This window comes from Carlito syrichta, unplaced genomic scaffold (genome assembly GCF_000164805.1).
Source record: "Carlito syrichta isolate Samal-C Ts95f unplaced genomic scaffold, Tarsius_syrichta-2.0.1 Scaffold313184, whole genome shotgun sequence".
In the NCBI taxonomy this organism is placed as follows: Eukaryota; Metazoa; Chordata; class Mammalia; order Primates; family Tarsiidae; genus Carlito; species Carlito syrichta.
This window is the reverse complement of record NW_007257280.1, coordinates 1,175,567-1,197,407: the sequence shown is the minus strand read 5'-3', so window position 1 is coordinate 1,197,407 and position 21,841 is coordinate 1,175,567. Positions and strand designations below refer to the sequence as shown.

General features: G+C 39.1%; 1 protein-coding gene across 3 annotated transcripts in view; it reads left to right on the top strand.

Annotated features, from left to right (window-relative positions):
- The window catches only part of SLC9A6 (solute carrier family 9 member A6), a 55,160-nt gene extending 34,942 nt beyond the window's left edge, over positions 1-20,218 (top strand). The window contains exons 11-17 of one of the 3 annotated variants that reach the window (XM_021718661.1): positions 749-860; positions 2,024-2,177; positions 6,855-6,944; positions 8,136-8,166; positions 10,921-11,000; positions 15,104-15,209; positions 17,533-20,216. In XM_021718661.1, coding sequence (XP_021574336.1) covers positions 749-860; positions 2,024-2,177; positions 6,855-6,944; positions 8,136-8,166; positions 10,921-11,000; positions 15,104-15,209; positions 17,533-17,805 — 846 coding nt within the window. In that variant the 3' untranslated portion in view covers positions 17,806-20,216. Of the gene's footprint in view, positions 1-748; positions 861-2,023; positions 2,178-6,854; positions 6,945-8,135; positions 8,167-10,920; positions 11,001-15,103; positions 15,210-17,532 lie in introns of all 3 variants that reach the window. The other 2 variants (XM_008070221.2, XM_021718662.1) reach the window with 2 other exon arrangements.
- The last annotated feature ends 1,623 nt before the right edge of the window (positions 20,219-21,841 follow it).

Genomic DNA, 21,841 nt, shown 5'->3' with positions numbered 1-21,841 from the left:
CCCACCTTGTTTTGTTTTTAATCTTAGATTTCCCTTTATATTCCTCTCAGGAAATGGAGTGGAGACTGTATTGTGAGCCCTGAAATAAAAATTGTAATTGTAAAGCATGAGTCTCTATAGACAGCAAACTGGAGAAAAAGGCACTAAAACGGGTTTCTAGTTAAAACCAATCTGAATTCATACTAAACTTTTTCTTTGAAGCAAGTTGGAGGTATAAACTCAGTGGAGTACATTGGGGCTATCAGGAATTTTATTGGTATGGCATCGTTGAGCCACCTTTTTTTGTTGTTGTTTTGAAGAACGAAGGAGACGTTTAGCCAGTAATACTCTTCTTCCTACCAACAGTGATAATGAAAAAGAGTTAGCCTTTTCTATGAGTAATATTAAAAGGATAGTAAAGAAGCTCTGCTTTTAAACATATTTCTCTTCATCTAGTAAATTTCTTACATGTTAGAGCTGTACCGTCCAGTCTGGTAGCAACTAGCCACATGTGATTATTTAAACTTAAATTAATTAAAACAAAATAAAATTTCAATTCCTAGATCATACTAGCCACATTTTAGGTGCTTGCTATATTGGATAGTACAGATATAGATAGTTCTATTGGACTGCGCTGTTAGACAATGGAATCAAGAGACTGTATGTTAGAAACTGAGCTCCCTAAAATAGTTTTTCACCATCTTGAATGTATAGCCTAAATTATATTAATTGTAAAATGAAATGATCCTTAACCTATTAATAATTTTAGATTGCTATTTTCTTGGGAAGAGCTGCCAACATTTACCCCTTGTCCCTCTTACTTAATTTGGGTAGAAGAAGCAAGATTGGGTCAAATTTTCAACATATGATGATGTTTGCTGGTAAGTTATAACTTTCCTCTTTTGCTCATCCCAAGCAACAATTCACAAATATGCTGGTAATGTAAGATTATTATTTTTTTTTTTTTTTTGGAGTCAGAATCTCACTCTGTTGCCCAGGCTGGAGAGCTGTGGCAGGATCATGACTCACCACAGTCTCAACCTTCTGGACTCAGATGTTCCTTCTGCCTCAGCCTCATAAGTAGCTGGAACTGGCACATGCCATTATGCTTGGCAATTTTTTTTTCTTGTTTTGTTTTTTTTTGTTGTTGTTCTTGTTGTTTTGTAGAGACAACGTCTTACTATGTTGCCTAGGCTGGTCTCAAACTCCTAGGCTCAAGCAGTCCTCTTGCCTCAGCCTCTATAAAGTGCTGGGATTATAGACATGAGCCCCACCACGCCCAGCCAGTATTCCTTTAAACATTGAAGTTGCATCCTCAGCTGGAAAAAAAATTTTATACTGTTCCAATTTCTTCTATGGGAATTTTTTCATATCCTGGTTCCCAGTCCTTTGTTCAGAAATATGTCACACAAAGCGAGGAAGATGAATATGAATGCATTTTCACACAAAAACCTGTAAGTAAATGTTTGTGGCAATTCCATTTATAATTGCCAAAACTTGGAAACACCCACTTGTCTGTCTTTCAGTGGTGAATGTCTAAACAAACATTGGTACATCCATGTCATGCAATACTACTCTGTACTAAAAAGAAAAAACAATTGATCCACACAACAACACGGGTAAATCTCAGAGACATTATGCTAAGGGAAAGAAGCCGTTTTGAAAGGTTATGTGCTATGTGATTCCATTTGTATGACATTCTCAAAATGACAAAATTATAGCAATGGAGAATCCATCAGTGGATTCCAGGGGTTTGGTGGGGTGACAAAGGTTGGACTAAAAAGGTAACACAAAGGAATTTGTAGGGGGGATGATGAAACTGTTCTGTGTCTTGATTGTCATAGTGGTCACAAACCTCTATGCATTTGTCAAAACTCATGGGGTAGTAGGCCAAAAAAGAGCAAATTTTATTGTTTGTAAATGTAAAAATAACATTGAAAGCCTTGTTTTTTAAGTTTTTAGAATATCCTTTGCTTCTCTGCATTAATGCAGCTTACATTTGGTGATGAGTTATTGAAGAAATACCACTTTCATTCCCTTGTAGGACTTCGTGGTGCAATGGCATTTGCCTTGGCCATTCGAGATACTGCCACTTATGCAAGGCAAATGATGTTCAGCACCACACTTCTGATTGTGTTTTTTACTGTGTGGGTGTTTGGTGGTGGCACTACTGCAATGCTGTCGTGCTTGCATATAAGGTAAATACTCACTGGAGACTTCATTTTCATATTGAATTTAAATGTGGTTTATTTTTCTGCTTATTTTCAGTTTATTTTTAAGCTTCGGCAAGTCTATCATGTTTTAGTCTTTCCTTTTAAAAAGTATATAATACGTAGTACAGAAAAAAGGAAAATATACAAAATGAAAATAAAAGCCATTGTTAATGCTTTGAGAGATATCTTTTCAGACGTTTGCTATGCTTTATACATTAAAAACTACTAAAGGTACTCTTGTAGCCTTATTTTTAAATGTAATATAGCATGGACATTTCCTTTAATAAATATATTTGCATAATTATTTAAATAGCTGCATATGTCCTGATTTTTTTTTTTTTTTGAGTCAGAGTTTCACACTGTCACTGAAAATGGAGTGCAGTGGCACACTCATGGCCACCGCAGCCTTGACTTGCTGGACTCAGGTGATCCTTCCACCTCAGTCTTCCATATAGCTGGAACCATAGGCATGCGCCACCATGCCCAGCTAATTTTATGATGTATTGTAGAGACAAGTCTTGCCACGTTGCTCAGGCTGGTCTCGAACCCCTGAGCTCAGGCAATCCTCTCCCCTCCATCTCCCAAAGTACTGGGATTACAGGCGTGAGCCACCGCGCCCAGCTGTGTCCTGATTTATTTAACCAAATCCCTATTGTTGGACTTTTGTATTGCTTCTAGGATTTTGCTGTTACCATTACCATTTGAGGATTTTGCTATTACTATTATTATTAACAATGTAAGGATTCTTAATGTAAACTGTGCACTTGTTTGATTATTTCCTTAGGATGCATTCCTAAAAGTGGAATTGCTTGGTCAAAAGGATATTTAAGACTTTTGATTCATATCACCAGGTCAGATCAAAATTGTTTCTTCCATCTGCAGCATATGACACAGTCCTGTTTACCTAACTCTAAACACTATTAGGTATTATCATATTTCTCGTCTTTCTGATCAGCATTATTTCCAACCTAGCAATCCAAGGCCGAGATTGTGAGGCCTTAGCCTTGAATGTGTACTCGTTAATGTATTCAATTTGAAAGCTCCCTTGTATCTCAAGAGTTCTGCATTTGTTTCCATGGATACAGCAGCTCATGTTGCTAAAGCCTTTGTAGATTTTAGCTCTGTGTTTGGTGGAAACTTCATAGATATTAAGAGCTACTGAGCTTCCAGAATATGTGGGGTTCATTAGAGAAAACAGTATTTCACACTTTGTAGATTCTATCCTCCATTTTTTTCATTCTACTATGTCTTTCTTTTGCTATTCTACAAACCAGCCAGCTCTAAATCACACCTTGAATGTTGGTGTTATTTTCTTACTCTCTTTACTATTCAAGTCCCTTTCTTAAAAATTTTGTGCTGTTATTGTGTATAGTATAAAATACACAAAAATAATGTTTATATTATAGCCTCAATTATTACTTCAAGGAGGACCTGGCATTTATTGAGTACCTACTATGTGCTGGGCATTGTGCTAAGTGCATTTTAAATAATTGTCTAGACATAATAACTTCATTTTACAAGTGAAGAAATAGAGACTTAGGAGGTCTAAGTTGTTCAAGGTCGTCCAAATAATTAAATGAAATTAAGGAGATAATGCCTTATGTACCGTGTTTAATCAAGACATGAGGGTGGTAAATTTTGAAAGGACTAAGTTATTTTTCTTGAGAGCTTGTAAACAAAGACTCCTTCTCATTTTACTAAGCAGAGCAAAATTTAAGAACAACCCAAACAAAATACCTGTGATGATGGTCCCCTCCAAAGAAAAAACAAACACAAAAACCCACCTACTCACATAAAGTTTAATATACGTCACTGAATTTGAAAGCTCTTTGGCCCCATCTTGCCCATTCTGTTACACGGTTTGGCACTTCATTATATACAACATTGCCTTAGATTATTAAGTCTTAGATTACTTCTTGGTTTTCTTTGTTGGGATTTTGGAGGGACTCCTCGCAAACAGAGCTATATTTTAAGCTTTCCTTTGCTCCCCCTAAATTTGTCTAGTACAATTTTGAGGATACTGATGAGTCCAGAAAATTTAAGAGTCACACAAACTTAGATTTGACTTTGAGTTCTTGCCCCTTCACTTACTAATTTTGTGATTTGGGGCAAGTTTTGTGAACCCTTTAAAAGCCTGTTTCCTCATCTGTAACATGTGTCATAGTACCTACCTCCTAGGGTTGTTGTAAGGATTCAGTGGGCTACTGTCTGTAAAGCTTTTAGCACAGCATATCACATTTACCTGTTATTCATTCATTTGATAAATATTTACTGAGCACCAGTCATGTACCCCACGCTCTTTTAGGTTCCAACTCAGTAGTTCTCAACTGGTGACAGTTTTGCCCTCCAGGGGACATTTGACAATGTCTGAAGACAATTTTGGTTGTCACAACTGGAAGGGGGGGGCTGCAACTGGCATCTCATGGGTAGAGGTCAGGAACACTGCTAAACGTCCTATAGTGCACAATACAGGCTCATGCCCTTTCCCCCTACCTGCCAACAAAGAATTATGTGGGCCAAAACGTCAGTAATAGGATTAAAAAACCTTATTCTAGAGAAAGATAGTAATAGTAACAAGATTTTTTTTAAAATTCCCTAGGCTGGATCAGTGACTCATGCCTATAATCCCACATTTTGGGAGGCTGAGGCAAGAGGATCGCTTGATCCCAGGAATTCAAGACCAGCCTGGGCAACACAGCAAGGCCTTATCTCTACCAAAAAAAAAAATATATATATATATATATATAAAATCTGGATATGGTGGTGCACATCTGTAGTCCCAGCTACTTGGGAGGCTGAGGTGAGAGGATCATTTGAGCCCAGCAGGTCGAGGTTGAAGTGAGCCATGATCATGCCACTGCACTCTAGCCTGGGTGACAGAGTGAGACCCTGACTCAAAAAAATAAAAGATCCCTAGTCTCATAACATCTCTACTTTAGTGGGAGAAGACAGACAATAAACTAGTAAACAAATAAATGAACCTGACATTTTTAGATGGCTTTTTAATGTTGCGGTGGCAGTCAAGCAAGATACTATGAGAGTAGCTGGGGATGGGAGTATATTTTATATAAGCATGTCAGGGAAGGTCTCTCTCAGAGGTTACATTTGAGCCCAGAGTACCTGAATGACCGGATATTGCCAGTTAAACAGTCATCAGGAAGAAGAGCAGTCTAGGCAGAGGGAAAAGCAAGTACAAAGCCCCTGAGACAGGAATAAACTTGGCCTGTTTAATGAACATGGAAAAAACTCATATAGCCGAGTATAATGATTGAAGGGTAGGTAGGAAATGAGGTGGACAAGATTCCTATAGGGGCAAGTCTGCAAACTTACTGTAAAGGGCCAGGTAGTAAATATTTTAGGCATTGCAGGCCATGCAGTCTCTGTCTCAGCTACTCAACTCTAGTGTGAAGGCAACCACAGACAAATATATAAATCAATTGATGTGGCCGTATCCCAATAAAACTGTATCTACAACCAGATGTGGCCTGTAGGCTGGAGTTTGTGGACCCCCTGCTACAGGGTCTTATAGGACATGGAGTTTGGATTATGATCGGAAATCTTGAAGAATTTTATAACCATAGAGTGACACGAACTAATTTACAGCATAAAAGGATCACTCTAGCTATTGGATCCTCAGTGAATTTGAACCAGCCAGTTATCACTACGTCTCTTCTCATAGCTCATGACAATCATATTTGGCTCCCTATCATTTACTACACATGCTTTGCACTTCTCTGTCTCTGTGGCTTTGTTCATACTGTTCCCTCTGCCTGGAATTCTCTTTCACTCTCAAGAAATGGCACAGCTAAGTGCCTACTTTCCCCCCATTCTATTCTCTCAGAACCACTCTTCTGTTTTTGTAACATTGGGTCTCTCCATTATAGCACTTACAACATTCAGTCTCATAATAATATTGTTATAAGAGCTACCACTTAGTGTTAACGATGTGTCAGATACTCCTAAAACCTTTCGACACATTTTCTCATTAAAATCCTTGCAGCAACTCTGTGTGGTAGATATTAGCCCCATTCTCCAGGTGACAAAATGGTGGTTGTTTGTAGGACTGCGTGACTTGACTGAGATCACACTGCTAGGAAGTAACTGAGTGCAGATTTGAACCCAGTGCTCCCTGATAGCAAGTCCATAGGGATTATGCTCTAGTTGTGTCTGTTTCCCCCACCAGTCTGTGAGCTCCTTGAGGGCAGGGGCCATGTTTAATTCATGTCTATGCCCCATGCCTAGTACAGTGCCTGGCAAATAATAAGTGCTCTATAAATGTTTATTACATTGACTTGGCTTCCAATAATGTACCATCTGAGTATTACAAATGTGCTATCTTTGAGACCACTAGATGTCACTTGAGATGCATAAATGTGGTTAGAGTTTAATGTGACTAAGAAGATATTAAACAGCTCCTGGCCATTTTAACAAAGAAAACATGAACCTTTCTTTGAATTATGAATCTAGTCATAGTCATCTGTTTTCAAGTACTTGACCATAATTCCCTTGCCTTCCAGATGCACTCTTGCATCATTTTCCTCCCTTCAGTATTATTCATATTCCAGAAAGCTACTGCTGCAGCTTCTCATACTGCTATTTTTTCTGTGTTGTCTGTAGTAGTTAACTTAATCGATAAACATGTGAGCACCTATTGTGTGTCAGGTACTATGCTAGACTCTGGGGATACAGAGATGAATTGAGACATGACCTTTACCCTCAAGGAGCTCACAGTCTTTTTGGGGAGACTGACAGGTAAATAACTATACTCTACTGTGCTGTTATAATGAAGGACTCTAGAAAGTGCTGTAAATGCACAGAAGAAAAAAATGCTTCTGCTTGAAGGGGTCATAAAATGGTTACTTTGGAACTTGAAAGCATGTAGAAAAATGATGAGGGAAAACACATTTTGACTAGAGGGAACAGCGTGAACAAAGGTATGGAGGAGAGGAAAGGACAGGAATTTGGGAAAAGGAGTAGGCGGGTATGGCTAGTATAGAGTTTGTAGAAGAGAATGATGGGAAATGAGGGTGGAATGGTAGGTTACAGAGGGGAATGGGGGAAGGTAGTGCTGATTTGTAGAGAATCTTGAAGGCCCCACTAAGGATTTTAGACTTGACCCTCTAGGAGTCCAGGTTATGAGCTGCTCTCAGAGTTTTTTGTCAAGGCAGTAACCCAGCAAGTTCCATGCTGTCAACAGTTAACTCTAAGGGAGAGCCTGGCAGCTGGAGAACCTTCCACAGCAGACCCCATGAGTCAGGATGAAGGCTGCACTTGAGCAGTTGAGATGGAAAGATGAGAAGACCTGAGAGACAGTTTAGAGGAAGAATGAGCAGAGTTGGTGAGTGCTAGTGTTTAGAGGGCAGAGAGGAGTTGAAGAGAACTTCTTAATGAGGCTGTTTCCTGGGATACAGAAAATAGGCATTTTAATCAAATAAAGAATTGGGAAGAACCAAGGCTAATGTCTATCCATTAGCCTGTGAAAAACCTGTAATTAGACCCTCTCTTCTGTAATCATAACAGAGTGTTACCATGAGAGCTGGAAGGTCCAAAAACATTCAGCTCCCTTCCAGAATTGCATTGTTGCAGTCTTATTTTTGGGACTACCCAGTAGTTCTTATTCAGCAGCTGGGGCATTGTTGTTCTCTCCTTGACTCTGCTTGAAGTGGACTTACATTCGGAGAAGAAAATGCTATTTTTATGAAACCGGTAAGTGGGATTGCAGGAAGAGAATTGTTAGTACACCCTGCTTGCCTTAGAATCTAAGCTGTTGCTATGGCAAGTAGCAGAAGCCAAAAATCTACATCAACAACCATAGAGAAGCAAGAAAACATTAACCATGCCATAGCTTCTGTGTTGAGAAATGTAGTTGTCTGACAATGCACATATGTGAACAGACCTTTTTTGGCTTCGAAATCTTATTTGTTCTTTGTGTTTTTCCTTTAGGGTTGGTGTTGATTCAGACCAAGAACATTTGGTAAATATGCATTTGTGTGTCCCTGGCATTTCTGTTGAATGCGTAGTCATTTGGAAAGAAAATAATGTCCTGTAGACTTCATGCCACTATTTAGATCCTGTCCTGTTTGCCCCAGCTTTTAACTGATGTCATTCCTGGCTTCTCTCACTGCTCTGTAGAGACAAAACCAAATTTTCAACAGCAAGTGGTTATCAAGGGTGACAGCTTTCAGATCTGTGGACCATCCTGGGCTTTTGCCACCAAGAAGAGTAGTCTCTTAAGCACTCCTGGGTTTTCAAGTGACTCCTCTGGCACAGGGAGCCTTTTTCCACTTTGGTTTGCGCATGAAGGCTTGTCTCTGATGTCAGCCCCACTCCAGCTGCTCTTCCTGTGTAACTTTCAAATTGCAGCTGCCCTTGAGAATTGCCCAGAAGCTTTTGAATCTTCAACCAGTTTTCCCTGTCTTTTCCGGGGAATGCACTTTCCTATCCTATCCCTTAGCTTTGGCCATGTTTCCTTGGTCCCTTCCTTCCCAGTGTCGGTTTCTCAGTTGTTTCTATGAACCTAAGCCTGTTGAACTGAGTACAGTATAACTCGCTGCCCTCTCTAGACTGACCAGCCTTTTCTGGTATTTTCCATCCACTTTTTAATGGCTTCTGAACACCACTGAATACGTGACTGAACTAGAAATTAGATGAGAAATTACAGAAATTAGATTTTTGAAGATGGAAAGCTTCTTTTTCAAAAAACAATTCTTTTTCTTTTCTGAAACAAACTCTGGTGTATTTGTCTACAGGGTGTGGTTTAAAAATTTTTTCCGAATTCATTTCCTAAATGTTAATTTTGTTAGCTGTTGAATGATGAGTGTGAATATATGTGTATGATATAGTAAGTCCTTGTCTCTTTTGTGGTCAGAACCTTAAAGTAGAATTCCATGGACCTGAAATCCTTGTACAGACTAGGCTGGATAAATTCCGTCATGCCAAGCTGCCTGGGTAGTGTCCAAGGGGTAATAGCTCCTCAGTGCCTCTCCCTGTGTCAAAACAAGAATAAAGTTAATCATGCAGCTCATAAGACAAATGCTTGATCACTTTCTGCATAAGGCTCTACCAGCTGTGTTACCTCTGTCACCACAGGGAAGAAATGGAAATTATGTGACAGGGAGAGAGCAGGTGGGTGAGTATCAGTCATGAGATATAGAACCAAAGACCGTTTTTTCCTTGCTTTAAAATCCCATGGCTATCTTGGTTATATTGTTTGCTTAATATTTTGAGTGTTTACTAGTTCACTAGGAAGCACAGAGGAAAATTATAGTAAGTGTGGAGGGGTAGTTGGATGTACAGCTGTTCATGTGATGAGGGGATGCTGAGATTTATAGATGAATTGCTCTTCAAGAAGTGGAGGCAAGAAACGACCTGTTGGGCACAAGGAACACTGTTCAGGTGATGGTTACTCTAAAAGCCCAGACTTCACCACTGCACAATATATCCATGTAGTAAAACTGCATTTGTACTCCCTAAATCTATAAAAATGAAAATAAAAAACAGAAAAGAGATGGAGTCATACAAACCTACACAATGATGCAAAAGAAAATAGAGAAGGTGTTCTGGCTCTTGTAAGCCCATACAGTGATCTCAAATATTTTTATGTTGTGTATGTGTTGATACATGGCATATTGAGGGAAAGAGTAATTTATTTTAAGGATTAGGAAGATCAGGAAGAAGACAAAACCCAGAGTCTAAACTCTGTAATTTTAGAAAAGATAACCACGGAACTGTAGAATATTAGCACTAGAAAGGGCCTTTGGAATTCTCTAACCCTCACATTTTATACTTGAAGAAATTCATGCCCAGAGAGGGAAGAGGACTTAACCAAACTAGTTAATGTCAATGAGCTGGGACTGGAACCAGATCGCCTAACTGCCTGACGGCACCGTGTTACAAATAAGGACACAATTTATATTTTTAGAAGCTATTTTAGAAGATGCCTACTCTCTATGTTAGTTTTACTTCCTAGCCAGCCAGGCTTACCATGGAATTTCCCTACTTGTTTTCATTTTGCTGGTGTTCTAAGAACATAGTCCAACTTTGAAAATGCCAGTTACTTTTGAGACTCATGATAACTCCCAAATATAGGAATGTTGATGTTTTCTGCTTAAAGTACTATTATATTGAAAGTGTAAGTCTAAGCCGGGCTCGGTGGCTCAGCCTGTAATCCTGCGCCTTTGGGAGGCTGAGGTGAGTGGATTGCCTGAGCCCGCGGGTTCGAGACCCGCCTGGGCAGCAAGACCTCATCTCTACAATAAAATCAAAAAATCAGCCGGGCGTGGTAGCGCGTGCCTGTAATTCCGGCTACTCGGAAGGCTGAGGCAGAAGAATCGCCGGAGCCCAGCAGGTGGAGGCTGTGGTGGCCGGGAGCGGCCACTGCACTCTAGTCTGGGCGACAGAGTGAGACTCCAACTCAAAAAAAAAAAGAAAGTGTAAGTCTACTTTAGGAGATGAATGGTCCCACATTAATTTTTTTAAATGACAGTGGAGTCATAAATTAGCAAGCAGCCTGAGTAGTAGAGGTAATAGAGGTATTCAGAAAAACATTTCAGTTTCTTATTCCAAAGCTGCAATATATATGTACAAGCTGTTACATTTCTAATATTACCCATGTTGGAGAGTATCTTATACATAGCAGCCTCTATTTCTGACTCTACAAAGGAATGTTTCTAAATAAATGTGTTTGTATCTTTGTGTATGTATTGATTTATGTATTATTTGTCTGCAGGGTGTTCCTGAAAATGAAAGGAGAACTACCAAAGCAGAGAGTGCTTGGCTTTTCCGGATATGGTATAACTTTGATCATAAGTATCCTTAATTGAGAAAAGGGAAGGATAGTGTGGACATGGATAATCACAGTGTAATAGAACAACTGTTTTGATCACTCTATTTCTGAAGTGGAATATTAAACCTGCTGTTAGTCTTCTCTTTCTCCATCAGTGTTGTACAGAAGGAAACCCACGCAAATGGATTCCTCGGCAAACCCACGAGCCCACAGGAACTGGTTATTGTAGAAGCTGGCTGTGTGAAGGGAATCAAAAGCCAGATGTATAAGTTTATTTATTGAGTATACTTTAGTATTTCTTGTCCTTGAGTTGGTATAGTAAATCCCGCAAAAGGTACGTGTTGGTTCTTGCCAGTGTACTTGCTAGGGTAAAAGAGGAAAGGCTACCTTAGGTAAAGCAGGAGAATGAAATCAAAATGTAGTCATATTAGATAGCATAATGTTCAGCCGTATGCCTTTTATTTTTCTCTGACCTTTCCCAAGACTGGGAGACTCTCCCCTTTATTCAGAATGCCACAGATAGCTAATGTTTTCATTGTTTACCAGATTTCCTTCCTGTCCAGTTGTAAGTCTTCTTCATAGCTATACTTTGAGTAGTGTTGATACTCTATAAACTATTTAAGTCATGTCTTTTAAAAAGCGTTTTTATCGCTGTTAAAATTAATTTCTCATTTGAAAGTTGAACTAGAAAAAGGAGCCATGGCATTCTTTCAGGCTCAGATTTATCAACAAATGAATTTAAACTTGGTTTGTGTTCTACTGAAGCAAATTGGAGACAACTATGTAAATTTTCTTCCTTGCTTTTAACTTTCTGATCAAAACCTTGTATATTTAAGAAACATGCACTTCATACTTATGATTAGAAGCTACTACTTACCATATTCTGTTTACTAGATTTTTGTACTCACTTTTTGCAAGTACTTCAAAATTAAATTACTGTATGGAAACAAGAATGCAAGCATATCTGTGGTATTAAGACTCCCTTTAGGAAGAGAGAGCCTGGCTCTTTAAAATTGTTTAAAGATGATGTCATTACTTTTGGCTCCACTGTCAGCATTTTGGATATCGAGCATTCCCATATCTCTTGGGGCTTTTTCATCCCTCTGATTTAACAAGAATTTTTTTAGTGTTTTCTGTGTAAAATGTTTTGTACATTTTCTGCATAATATACAAAACAATTCAATGATCCTACTGTTGAAAAAGAGTGGAATAATAGCTTATTTTTCCATGTATTTTTATAGAAGTAAACATCAAGACTAGTTTGATTCAATATGGCCCCATTATTACTCAATGAAGACATGACCTTTTAAATACCTGATATTATTAATTATCCATTATTCTAGATTTCAGTTCCTTTGTGTAGGCAGATTGTGGTTTGTTATAATTAAGATATAAATTGAGTACAATAAAGTACATTAAGTGTACAGCTTAATAAATTTTGACCTATGTCTACACCTGTGCACCTACCACCCATATAAAGATATATGTGAATATTCCCCATTTCCCCCCCAATGAAGGGCTAACCACGATTCTGACTTCCATGAACACAAATTAGTTTTACCTAGCTTTGATTTTTATATAAATGGAATTGTATATTATGTATTCTTTTGTGTCTTGCTTCTTTCACTAAACATTTGTGTAATTTATCTATATTGTTGCATGTAACAATAATTCTTTTTTAAATTGCTGTGTAGTATTCCATAGTAAGAATATACTAGAGGGTTTTGGTTTTTATTTTTAACCACCCTACTGTTAATTGACATTTAGATTATTTCCAGCTTTTGGCTATTATAAATGAGGTTAAACATTTATCAACATATATCTCGTGGTAGACATAAGCATTTATTTCTTTTGGATATATACTAAGGAGTGGAATTCAGGGCAAGTATATGTTTAGCTTTAATAGATATTGCCAGCCAGTTTTCCAGAGTGATTGTAGTCAGTTTAATTGGATATAACCAATTTGATGAGTTCTTCAACACTTCTGCCAGCAAATTAAGGGAGTTCTAGTTTTCAATCTTTTAAATTTTAGCCATTTTGATGGGTGTATAGTGATAATCTCATGTGATTTAATTTGCATTTCTCTGATAGCTAGTGAAGCCAAGCACCCTTTCATATTTTTAGCCATTTGGATATCCTCTTTTGTGTAGTGTGTTTGTTTAAGTCTTTTGTTCATTATTTAACTGAGTTGTCGTTTCTTTTTCTTGTTGACTTAGCTTTCTTTTTATATTCCAGAATTGAATTTTTTGTTGATTATATGTATTGTGTCTTCTCCCAGTCTGGCACACTCACAACCACCACAACCTCGACCTGCTGGGCTCAGGTGATCCTTCCGCCTGAGCCTTCCAAGTAGCTGGAAATACAGGCGTGCACCACCACACCCAGCTAATTTTTTAAAAAATTTATTGTTGTATTTGTTAATCTTTGCTAAGTTTTGGCCTTTTTTTTTTTTTTTTTTTTTTTTGAGTCGGGGTTTCACCTTGTTGCCCAGGCTAGAGTACAGTGGCACGAGCATGGTTCACCGCATCCTCGGCCTACTGGGTTCAGGTGATACTTCCACCACAGCCTCTCAAGTAGCTGGGACTACAGGTGTGTACCACCACACCCAGCTAATTTTTATGTTATTTTATTTAGAGATGAGGTCTTGCTATGTTGCCTAGGCTGATCTCAAACTTTTGGGCTCAAGAGATCCTCCCACCTTGGCCTCCCAGAGTGCTGGGATTACAGGCATAAGCCTCCATGCCTGGCCAAGTTTTGGCTTTTAAAGAATTTGTTCTTTTAGAATAAAATACCAATACATATTAGCCTCAATACTACCCTATTCTATACCACAAGATTAATAAGACTTGGCCATTTCTATACTCGAAACACTAGAATTCATTATTCCAGTTTTTCAGCGGCTTTGTGTTTGGCTAGATGTTTTATAAAGTGTATTTATTACAGTGTTTTCATCTTTTTTGAATTTGTAAATATGGGAATTCATGAAATTGTCTGTGATTTCTTCACTTTTAATTGAGAACAACCTTAGGTTCTCATTGTAGAAAGTAGGGAATATGATACATGTGTCTCTGTACCTTTCTCTCTTCTTTTTCTTGTAATTCTCTTTTTCTTCTGAGTATCATGTATTATTACATCTATATTTTTTGGAGAATAAGTGAATACTGAAATGAGGGTCTGTGATAGAGGAACTCAAGGTACTTTTTTTTTAAGATGTGGGGTACAATTCAGGATTAGGTATACAAGTGGTCACCGTATAGGTAAAGTTTGGACCTCCCTTTGGTCCCCGTTTCACCTGGTTTGAGATCAGGTACGCTTATTGATGTTATGTTCCCCCCCCCACACACACACTCCCCTGGCAGTTTCCAGCTATTGCCAATCCCTTTCTTATAGTATTATGATAAATGTTCATGGTCCGCTTATGAGTGAGAACATGTGGTACTCAGTTGTTTCTTGGTAAGTCACTGAGTATTACAGACTCTAAATCCATCCAAATTGCTGCAAAGTCCATAATTTTGTTCTTCTTTATGGCTGCACAGTATTCCATTGTGTATTTGACTTTCCTTTCCTCCTTATAGGTTGGTAAGAAAAGAATCAACCTGATATAGAAGTTTCGATTTAGAGCATTCAAGAGACCAGCTGAAGCCATAATGAATAGTTAAAGCCATGTTATTACTATATTCCACTACTGGGATATTTAATCTTCTTTCTGACCATTGTCATTATCTACTTTCTTCCTTGTCTCCTTTAGTGCTAAATTTAGATTGATTTTATGTTCCTTTTATTTTAATAAAATCAGAAAAGCAATATGATGTAGTGGAAAGGGCACAAGATCTGAAATCAAACCAATCTGGGTTAATAGCTCAGTTCCCGTGTACTTAATTGCGTGACTTTAAGCGGGTCATTGAACTCTCCGAGCTTCAATTTCCATATCTGTGAAGTAGAGATGATAATAAAATCTTCCTTTGCTATCTCACTACTATAACATGATCATGAAATGAGACTACGTACGTCAAACCCTTTGCTGTCCCCTGAAGTGGTTGGTACACTCTGACGGGGATTATTTTCAAATAAGTTGTTTTTATAAATTTGTGAAGGAAGAAACACAGCTCTTCCTTAACCAGCACAGCTATCTGAAGCCTCTGCTGACTCACAGTGGGCCTCCTCTGACGACAACACTCCCTGCCTGTTGTGGACCCATCGCCAGATGCCTAACCAGCCCCCAGGCTTACGAAGTAAGTTGATTTTATCCAAAAACTAAATTCTTCAGTAAGTTAAATTTATCTGCTCTATGGATGGGTTGCTGGTTTTGTTTTATTTTTATTTTAGTTTGGTTTTTTGCCTTTGAGATATAAATTTCATGAGAGGAAATTTAAGCTTATTTTACTCAACCAGAAAATACACTGAAATCTATAAATATAATTCACAGCCTTTGAAACAGTATTTGCAGACAGATATAGAGTAGTGTCTCATCTCACTGTGGGTGATTTTAGTAAATAATTCTATTTCTGAGCTTGCTTTCATTTGTTTGTACTTTGTGTCCTGAGTACTAAATGTGTATATTTTCATCTACAAATCAGGATTGTCACAGTGGCATTGAGGGGTTTATAAAACAATTTTTGACGCCCCTAAAGTACAACAGATGGTCCGTTTTTTCACAACTACCAATGTTTGGATATTGGGGAAAGTTTTCCTGCCTCTGTTCCACATTGCTGGGTGGCATGAGCATATCTAGATAGAATCTAGATTCCCTGTTTATTCCCATAGTTACCAACATGTGATTCGGTAGATAGTACAACTAAGAAAAAAAAATGACATATACTAATCAGTCTTTATTTTTAAATGTGAATAGTTTTATTTTTCAAGTTCTGTTCTTGAAAGCTTTGAGCCTAAACCAACCCTTCAAAGATAATCTGTGGCATCAAATTGTCTTCCCTGTTAACAAAGCCCACCAGTTTTGACTACTCAGGTGTCACAACCAGAACCTTGAATAGAGAATAGAAGTTGTAGTGAGGCAGTGTAGACATGCACACCTTCCCCACCCCTGGTTTCCTGCAGTTTCCTTTGTGGCATGTGAGAGCAGATCCTACAAGCAATGGACAGGAAAGAGTAGGCAGAGTGAGGGTGGCACCTGGGCCAGTGAAACTTACCCTACTGCTTGCTGTTATGTTGAGTCAGTGCACATTTCTGACAGACTGTGCCAGTGGGGTGGGGAAATCCCATGTTGCTTTCCCTCTCCCCCCAACATTGCCCAGGCTCCCCTCTCAAGCATAGTCCCCATTTCTGCCCATGGCCTGTTAGCCCACATGACTGTGCAGAGAGGTCAGCCAGCTCTGCTGGTTCAGGCAGTGAGGCTTGACTCCAGGATTCCAAAGACCTACTCACCATCACCAAAAGCCAAAAGAGGACAACTGCATGTCCTCTGAAATATAGCAAAACACAACACACTCTTATGTGAGTTTCCTGGGGCCACTGTAACAAAGTACCATAAACTGAATGGCTTAATATATTGTCTCACAGACCTGGAGGCTAGAAGTCCAAGGTCAGGATGTTGACAGGATTGGTTTCTTCTAGAGCTGTGAAGGAGGATCTGCTCCAGGCCTCTCTCCTAGCTTCTGGTGGTCTGCTGGTGATCTTTGGTGTTTTTTTGGCTTATAGTGCATCACTGCACCTCTACCTTCATATTCACGTGATATTCTCCCTGTGTGCATGCCTGTCAGATAGTACAGAAGCATAAGTAGAAGAAAACAAAACTTGCTAGCCACACTATCATGCAGAGTCAGTTACCATCATTCTGTTGAACGTCCTTCCAGACTTTTCTGTGCACACTTACATTTTTTATTTACCAAAATGGGGCTATGTATTCTTGCCTCTTCTCTTTTGTAGAACTTTATTTAAGAATATTGTTTTGGCCATGTGTTTCCGTTAGAACTAAAACTTATGGAGGTGGGAGATAAGCATGCAGTGAAGGCTTGAGACATTTCTCTGTGCCCCAGACTATGTTAAATGGTTAGACTACACAGCACTCACCCTTGTATCATAACTGCATGTGTATCACTGTGCTCTTCCCCATCCCTTCACTAAGCCCCCTGAAGGCAAACTAATACCCACACAGTTATGGTTCAAGGGTAAGTGCTCCTACAGGGAGAGGGCTAAATGTGCAGGATGCTGAGAGAGCACACAAGAGGGACACCTAAACTAGTCCTGGGAAGATCAAAGAAGACTTCCAGGAGAAAGCAATAAGTGGGTGCTATTCATGTGAAGGGGGAGGAGGGGTCAGGTGTAGAAGGGTCTGGTGGTAAGAGGAAGCACAACAGATCTGGGCAGCTGCCAGTACTTCAGTCTGGCTGGGTGGGAGAGGCAGATTGTGGCAGGAAATGACACTGAAAAGGCCAAGTCACACTGTATTTTAAGTCAAGGTAAGGACTTTCAACTTTACTCTGCAGGCAGTGGGCTACCACTAAAGGATTTCAAATTGGGAATCATCTAAAATTCTCCTGTTAGAAATGTTTTTTGACCTTGTTTATGATTCTTAACCCTTACTTTATTTGCATTTAGAACCAGGAACAGTTGAAAGATGATGATTCCGATCTTATTCTCAATGACGGCGATATCAGTTTGACGTACGGAGATTCTACTGTAAACACTGAATCTGCAACATCCAGTGCCCCGAGGAGATTTATGGGAAACAGTTCGGAAGATGCCTTGGATCGCGAGCTTGCATTTGGGGACCATGAATTGGTCATTCGAGGAACACGCTTGGTTCTTCCTATGGATGATTCTGAACCCCCCTTAAATTTGTTAGATAACACGAGACACGGTCCAGCCTAAGCTTATTAATACTCACTTAGTGATTTGTAAAATTTGCACATGTGATTGTGAAGAAATTTGTACTACCTAAAAGTCCCAGTGCATGTCTCTGAATGTGTAAGCTATATAAATGCTATTTATATGGCCTAGAAAGAATATAAATATCCTGTACAAGGCAGATTGTGAACCAACTATTCTTTTCAGTTTTACTGGCTGCGCTGTGTAGACTGGATCTGTTTTAGAAAGTTACTTTCACCGTGATGTTGTGTGTTCTGTTAGCTTTATGTCTCAGTTAAAGTATAAAAAGTGATGGATTTTTCTCTTTCTTCTAGTTACCTGACACTTAACCAGAGTACCAAGTTCTTGTGATGTGAATTAATTTTTTGTGTGTGGTAGGGGAGGGAGAGTGAAGAGGGAGTGTTATTTCCTTGGGAACCCGGGGAGGAGAGGTTCCTTTGTTGGGAAATTTTTGTTGATAGCTGCTGCCTTTGTCCTGACCTTTTTCTTTCCCTTTTCTCTGGTGGCCTGTTGTGATGCAAGGAGCTGATGGCATTTTGATCTTGCCCCATTCAGGTTGGGGAATGAAGTGTTGGGGCCTTTTTTCCCCCTTGCTGTGAAAGAACAGATTTGTTGGCTACAGTACACTGTTGTTCAGAAAGGAAGGCTGCAGATGACTTCTGAGACCTTATTTCTTTTCTTCCAGACCAAGACTGTAGAAGGAATTGCATCCAGCTGGCTTAGCCAAAGTACAGGAGTATATAGTTCAGAGCACTAGATTTAGATTTGGAGGGGCTGGGGCGGGCAGAGAGGGGACAGAGGGCAAGAGGGGAATAAAGAGAATGGTGGTTTCAGAGATTTCACTTCCTAAGTGTGTAAATATTCTATACCAGATAAGTTTAAATATGAAATTTAATTGCTGCTTAAGTTTTGATCATGTACTTTATCTGTATAGCAAGCTTTGTCGTCAGAAGTTTTTATATCAATTTAAATCGCTGCTCTTTAGCAGCCAAACAGGAGCAAAATGTAAAATTTCTGAACTTACTGTGTCTAATTGTCATTTGTTAGTCTGTAGTTGATGTTAAAAGTTAACTTATGAATCCATGATCGTTCTGCACTACACCAAAGTCAGACGTGAGAGAAATCTAATGCTCTGGAGCGGTGATTGAAAGGTGGCTCTTTTGTGTGCAACAGGTGTAGTTGTCTTCATTTTCATGTTACTTTTTAATGTTAAATATCCAAGCTGCCATGTGTTTTTGTTTTACAGTTGTCAAGGAAGAGCACAGAACAATTTTTCATTTCATATTTGGAGTTTGAAAGCAGATTCTCTTTTGTAATGCTGACAGTATCAAAAGGTACATTGAACGCTTGGCAGGAGAATACTTTTTGAGGTTGATTCTGACCTGTTAATGATTCAGAAGAAAAACACAAAATTTTTTGGATTTTTTTCCCTCAGGTCTGAGTAGCATTGCCTTAAATCTTACCCAACTATAAAATTTACATGATGTTCAAATTTTCCAACAAAACAACCTTCCGAACAAAGCATGTACTTATTCTCCAAAAGGTATCTGTGCTACCCACAAACACTCCTTGAGATTTTAAGGGAATTCTAACGTCGTACCCATTAATGGCAGCTTTGACTGTTGGCATAGCCATTTGTTATGTAGTGGTAGCGACTTTCCTGCTATGCAGGAATCCCTCCCGTGAAGTGTACATTTTATATAATGTGTGCCTCTTCATACAGTAAATAGTTTCTTGTTAATGTATGTTTGAGGGGTTTGAACGTCAGTGTCATTTACCCACAAAGTTATTCAAGGTGTAAAAGGCTATACAATAATTTAACAACTACCTTTTTTATTCTATCAGGTTACTGAGCTCACTTTATGTAAATACTTAGCATGACAAATTCAGTACTTGTTCGTTTCAGCATGCATAAGACTTTTCATTAGGGAAACTGATAAAGCTTGAGTCAACTAAATCTGCCTTCGTACTTTATCAAAGGAGAACCAAGCCTGCTGTGCTTACATCAGCATCTGGAAGATTTTCCTGTCCTCTGATCTGTATACACACATCTCCAAGCAAAGAAAACAAACTCTGCTCAGACGCCTGTTGGTTTTAGACTCCTGAATGAACTTTGACGAAGTACAGTCTGAGTTACCATCATGCACAAGTAGAACTGCTCTTGGACTTGTTTTTCTGTTGTTTGTGGAACCTACACATTTGAATGACTTGAACGTTGCATCTTTTAAGGTTATTTTTAAAGGTTTCTTGGCATTTATTCTAGTTGTCCGTGTTTAGCAATGTGCTGTTAAAGTAATAGACTTTTAATCTTTATGTATTTTTTGTTTTCCCTTGGAGTACTTGGACAGATGTTATAGTGGTTTCTTTTAGGAAAATCTGTCATTAAAAAAATTATAGCCTTGCAAATAACCATTCACCGTATTTGAGTCACGGTTTATTCTAGTGAGATGTAAAGAGTGCTGACTTCATTTATTTTTCTACCTATATACCTACTGGAAAAGGGGGAAGACTGATATTTTAAAAAGAAGCACACAGAGACCTAACAACTTAACTTATGAGGTGGCAAATTTTTGGTGCTTGTGTGTAAGGATGAATGTATTTGCTTATGGTCACAATTGGACCATTTAGGAAATATGACTCAAAGCAGTTGAATTCCGTTACATTGATTTGTAGTCTGTTAGCTCAGTAATGGATAATGTCATGAAAATGTTAGTTCCATTATATGGGGATAGTAAACTCTGTATCCAGTTAGGTGGAAAGGCAGTTCCAACTTTGGTTGAAAGCATGATCACACATAGCCCTTCTTCCAAGTTCAAGATACATCTCTCTTTTTACACATGAGAAATTTTGCAGGTTAGGATTTGCTGGCAGCAACTTGGTCTGGTCTAGCAGTGGCACCAACCATGCTGTCTGTTGTTTTCTTGCCATCCACTCCAGCTTCCTTATTCATGGTCCAGTGAAAGACACCAGTGGGGGGCCCACGCTGAACAGGCACTTTTCTTGACCCAACCCATGTTTTCTAGTCTGCCACACAAGACCATGTATTAGATTTGAGCAGGTACATTTGTTAACCTGACCTAGTGCGGAAGTATAAGGAGATTAAAGTATAGATGTTTTGACTTAATCAGAAAATCCTTGACAGGAAGTACACCATGCGATGCATTCTGAGGCCTGAAAAGAAATTGGAAACGATAATAGTGGTTCTCATTTTTTGAGCCACTCATCGATACAGGCAATGGGTATATGAAATATTTTTAGTCTACATTTTAATTTAATCTTAATCATGCTTTCAGGGTGCATTCTCTCATTCTCATTGCGAGGGAACTGAGATGCAGAGAAGTCAAATGTCGAGAAAATGACAGCCAAGACTCAAATCCAGTCTAACTCTAAAGTCCAGATTCTTACTACTCTACTGGCTCCAAAAGCAGGCTCTGTGCTAATTCATTTTGAGTATAACTAGGAGAAGGATGAAGGGAATTGCAGCTTTTATCCTGTGCCCCATCTCCCGCCTGCTTGTCATCAGGCCAGGCTAGGGCATGAAGTCTCAGCTCCATCCCTCCATTTGTTGCACTGTTGGCTGCTGGACATGTGTTTCCCTGCTTGGGAGGGTGCTCACATTCATAGTAAAGGTCCTCCAGTGTGTTCATCCTCTGGGCAAGCAGCCTGGCTCACGGCATTTCTTCACACTCTGCCTCCCAAAATTTTCACCAAGGGGCCCAGCTTTCAGGGCAGAGTTTGCAATTCTGAACAATGGCTTTGTGTCCACAGTTTGGTATAGTAGAAAAAGCCCAGACTTTACTACTTGCTTATTATGTAACGTTTACCAGTTACTAAACTTCACTGAGCCTTTCCTGTTTTTTGTTTTGTTTTGTTTTTTTATAGAGACAGTGTCTTGTTCTATCGCCCAGGCCAGAGAGCAGTGGCATGGTCATAGCTCAGTGCAACCTGGAATTCCTGGGCCCCAAGCAATTCTCCTACCTCAGCCTCCTAAATATTCAGCTAGAATTACAGGTGAATGCCACCACACTCAGATAATTTT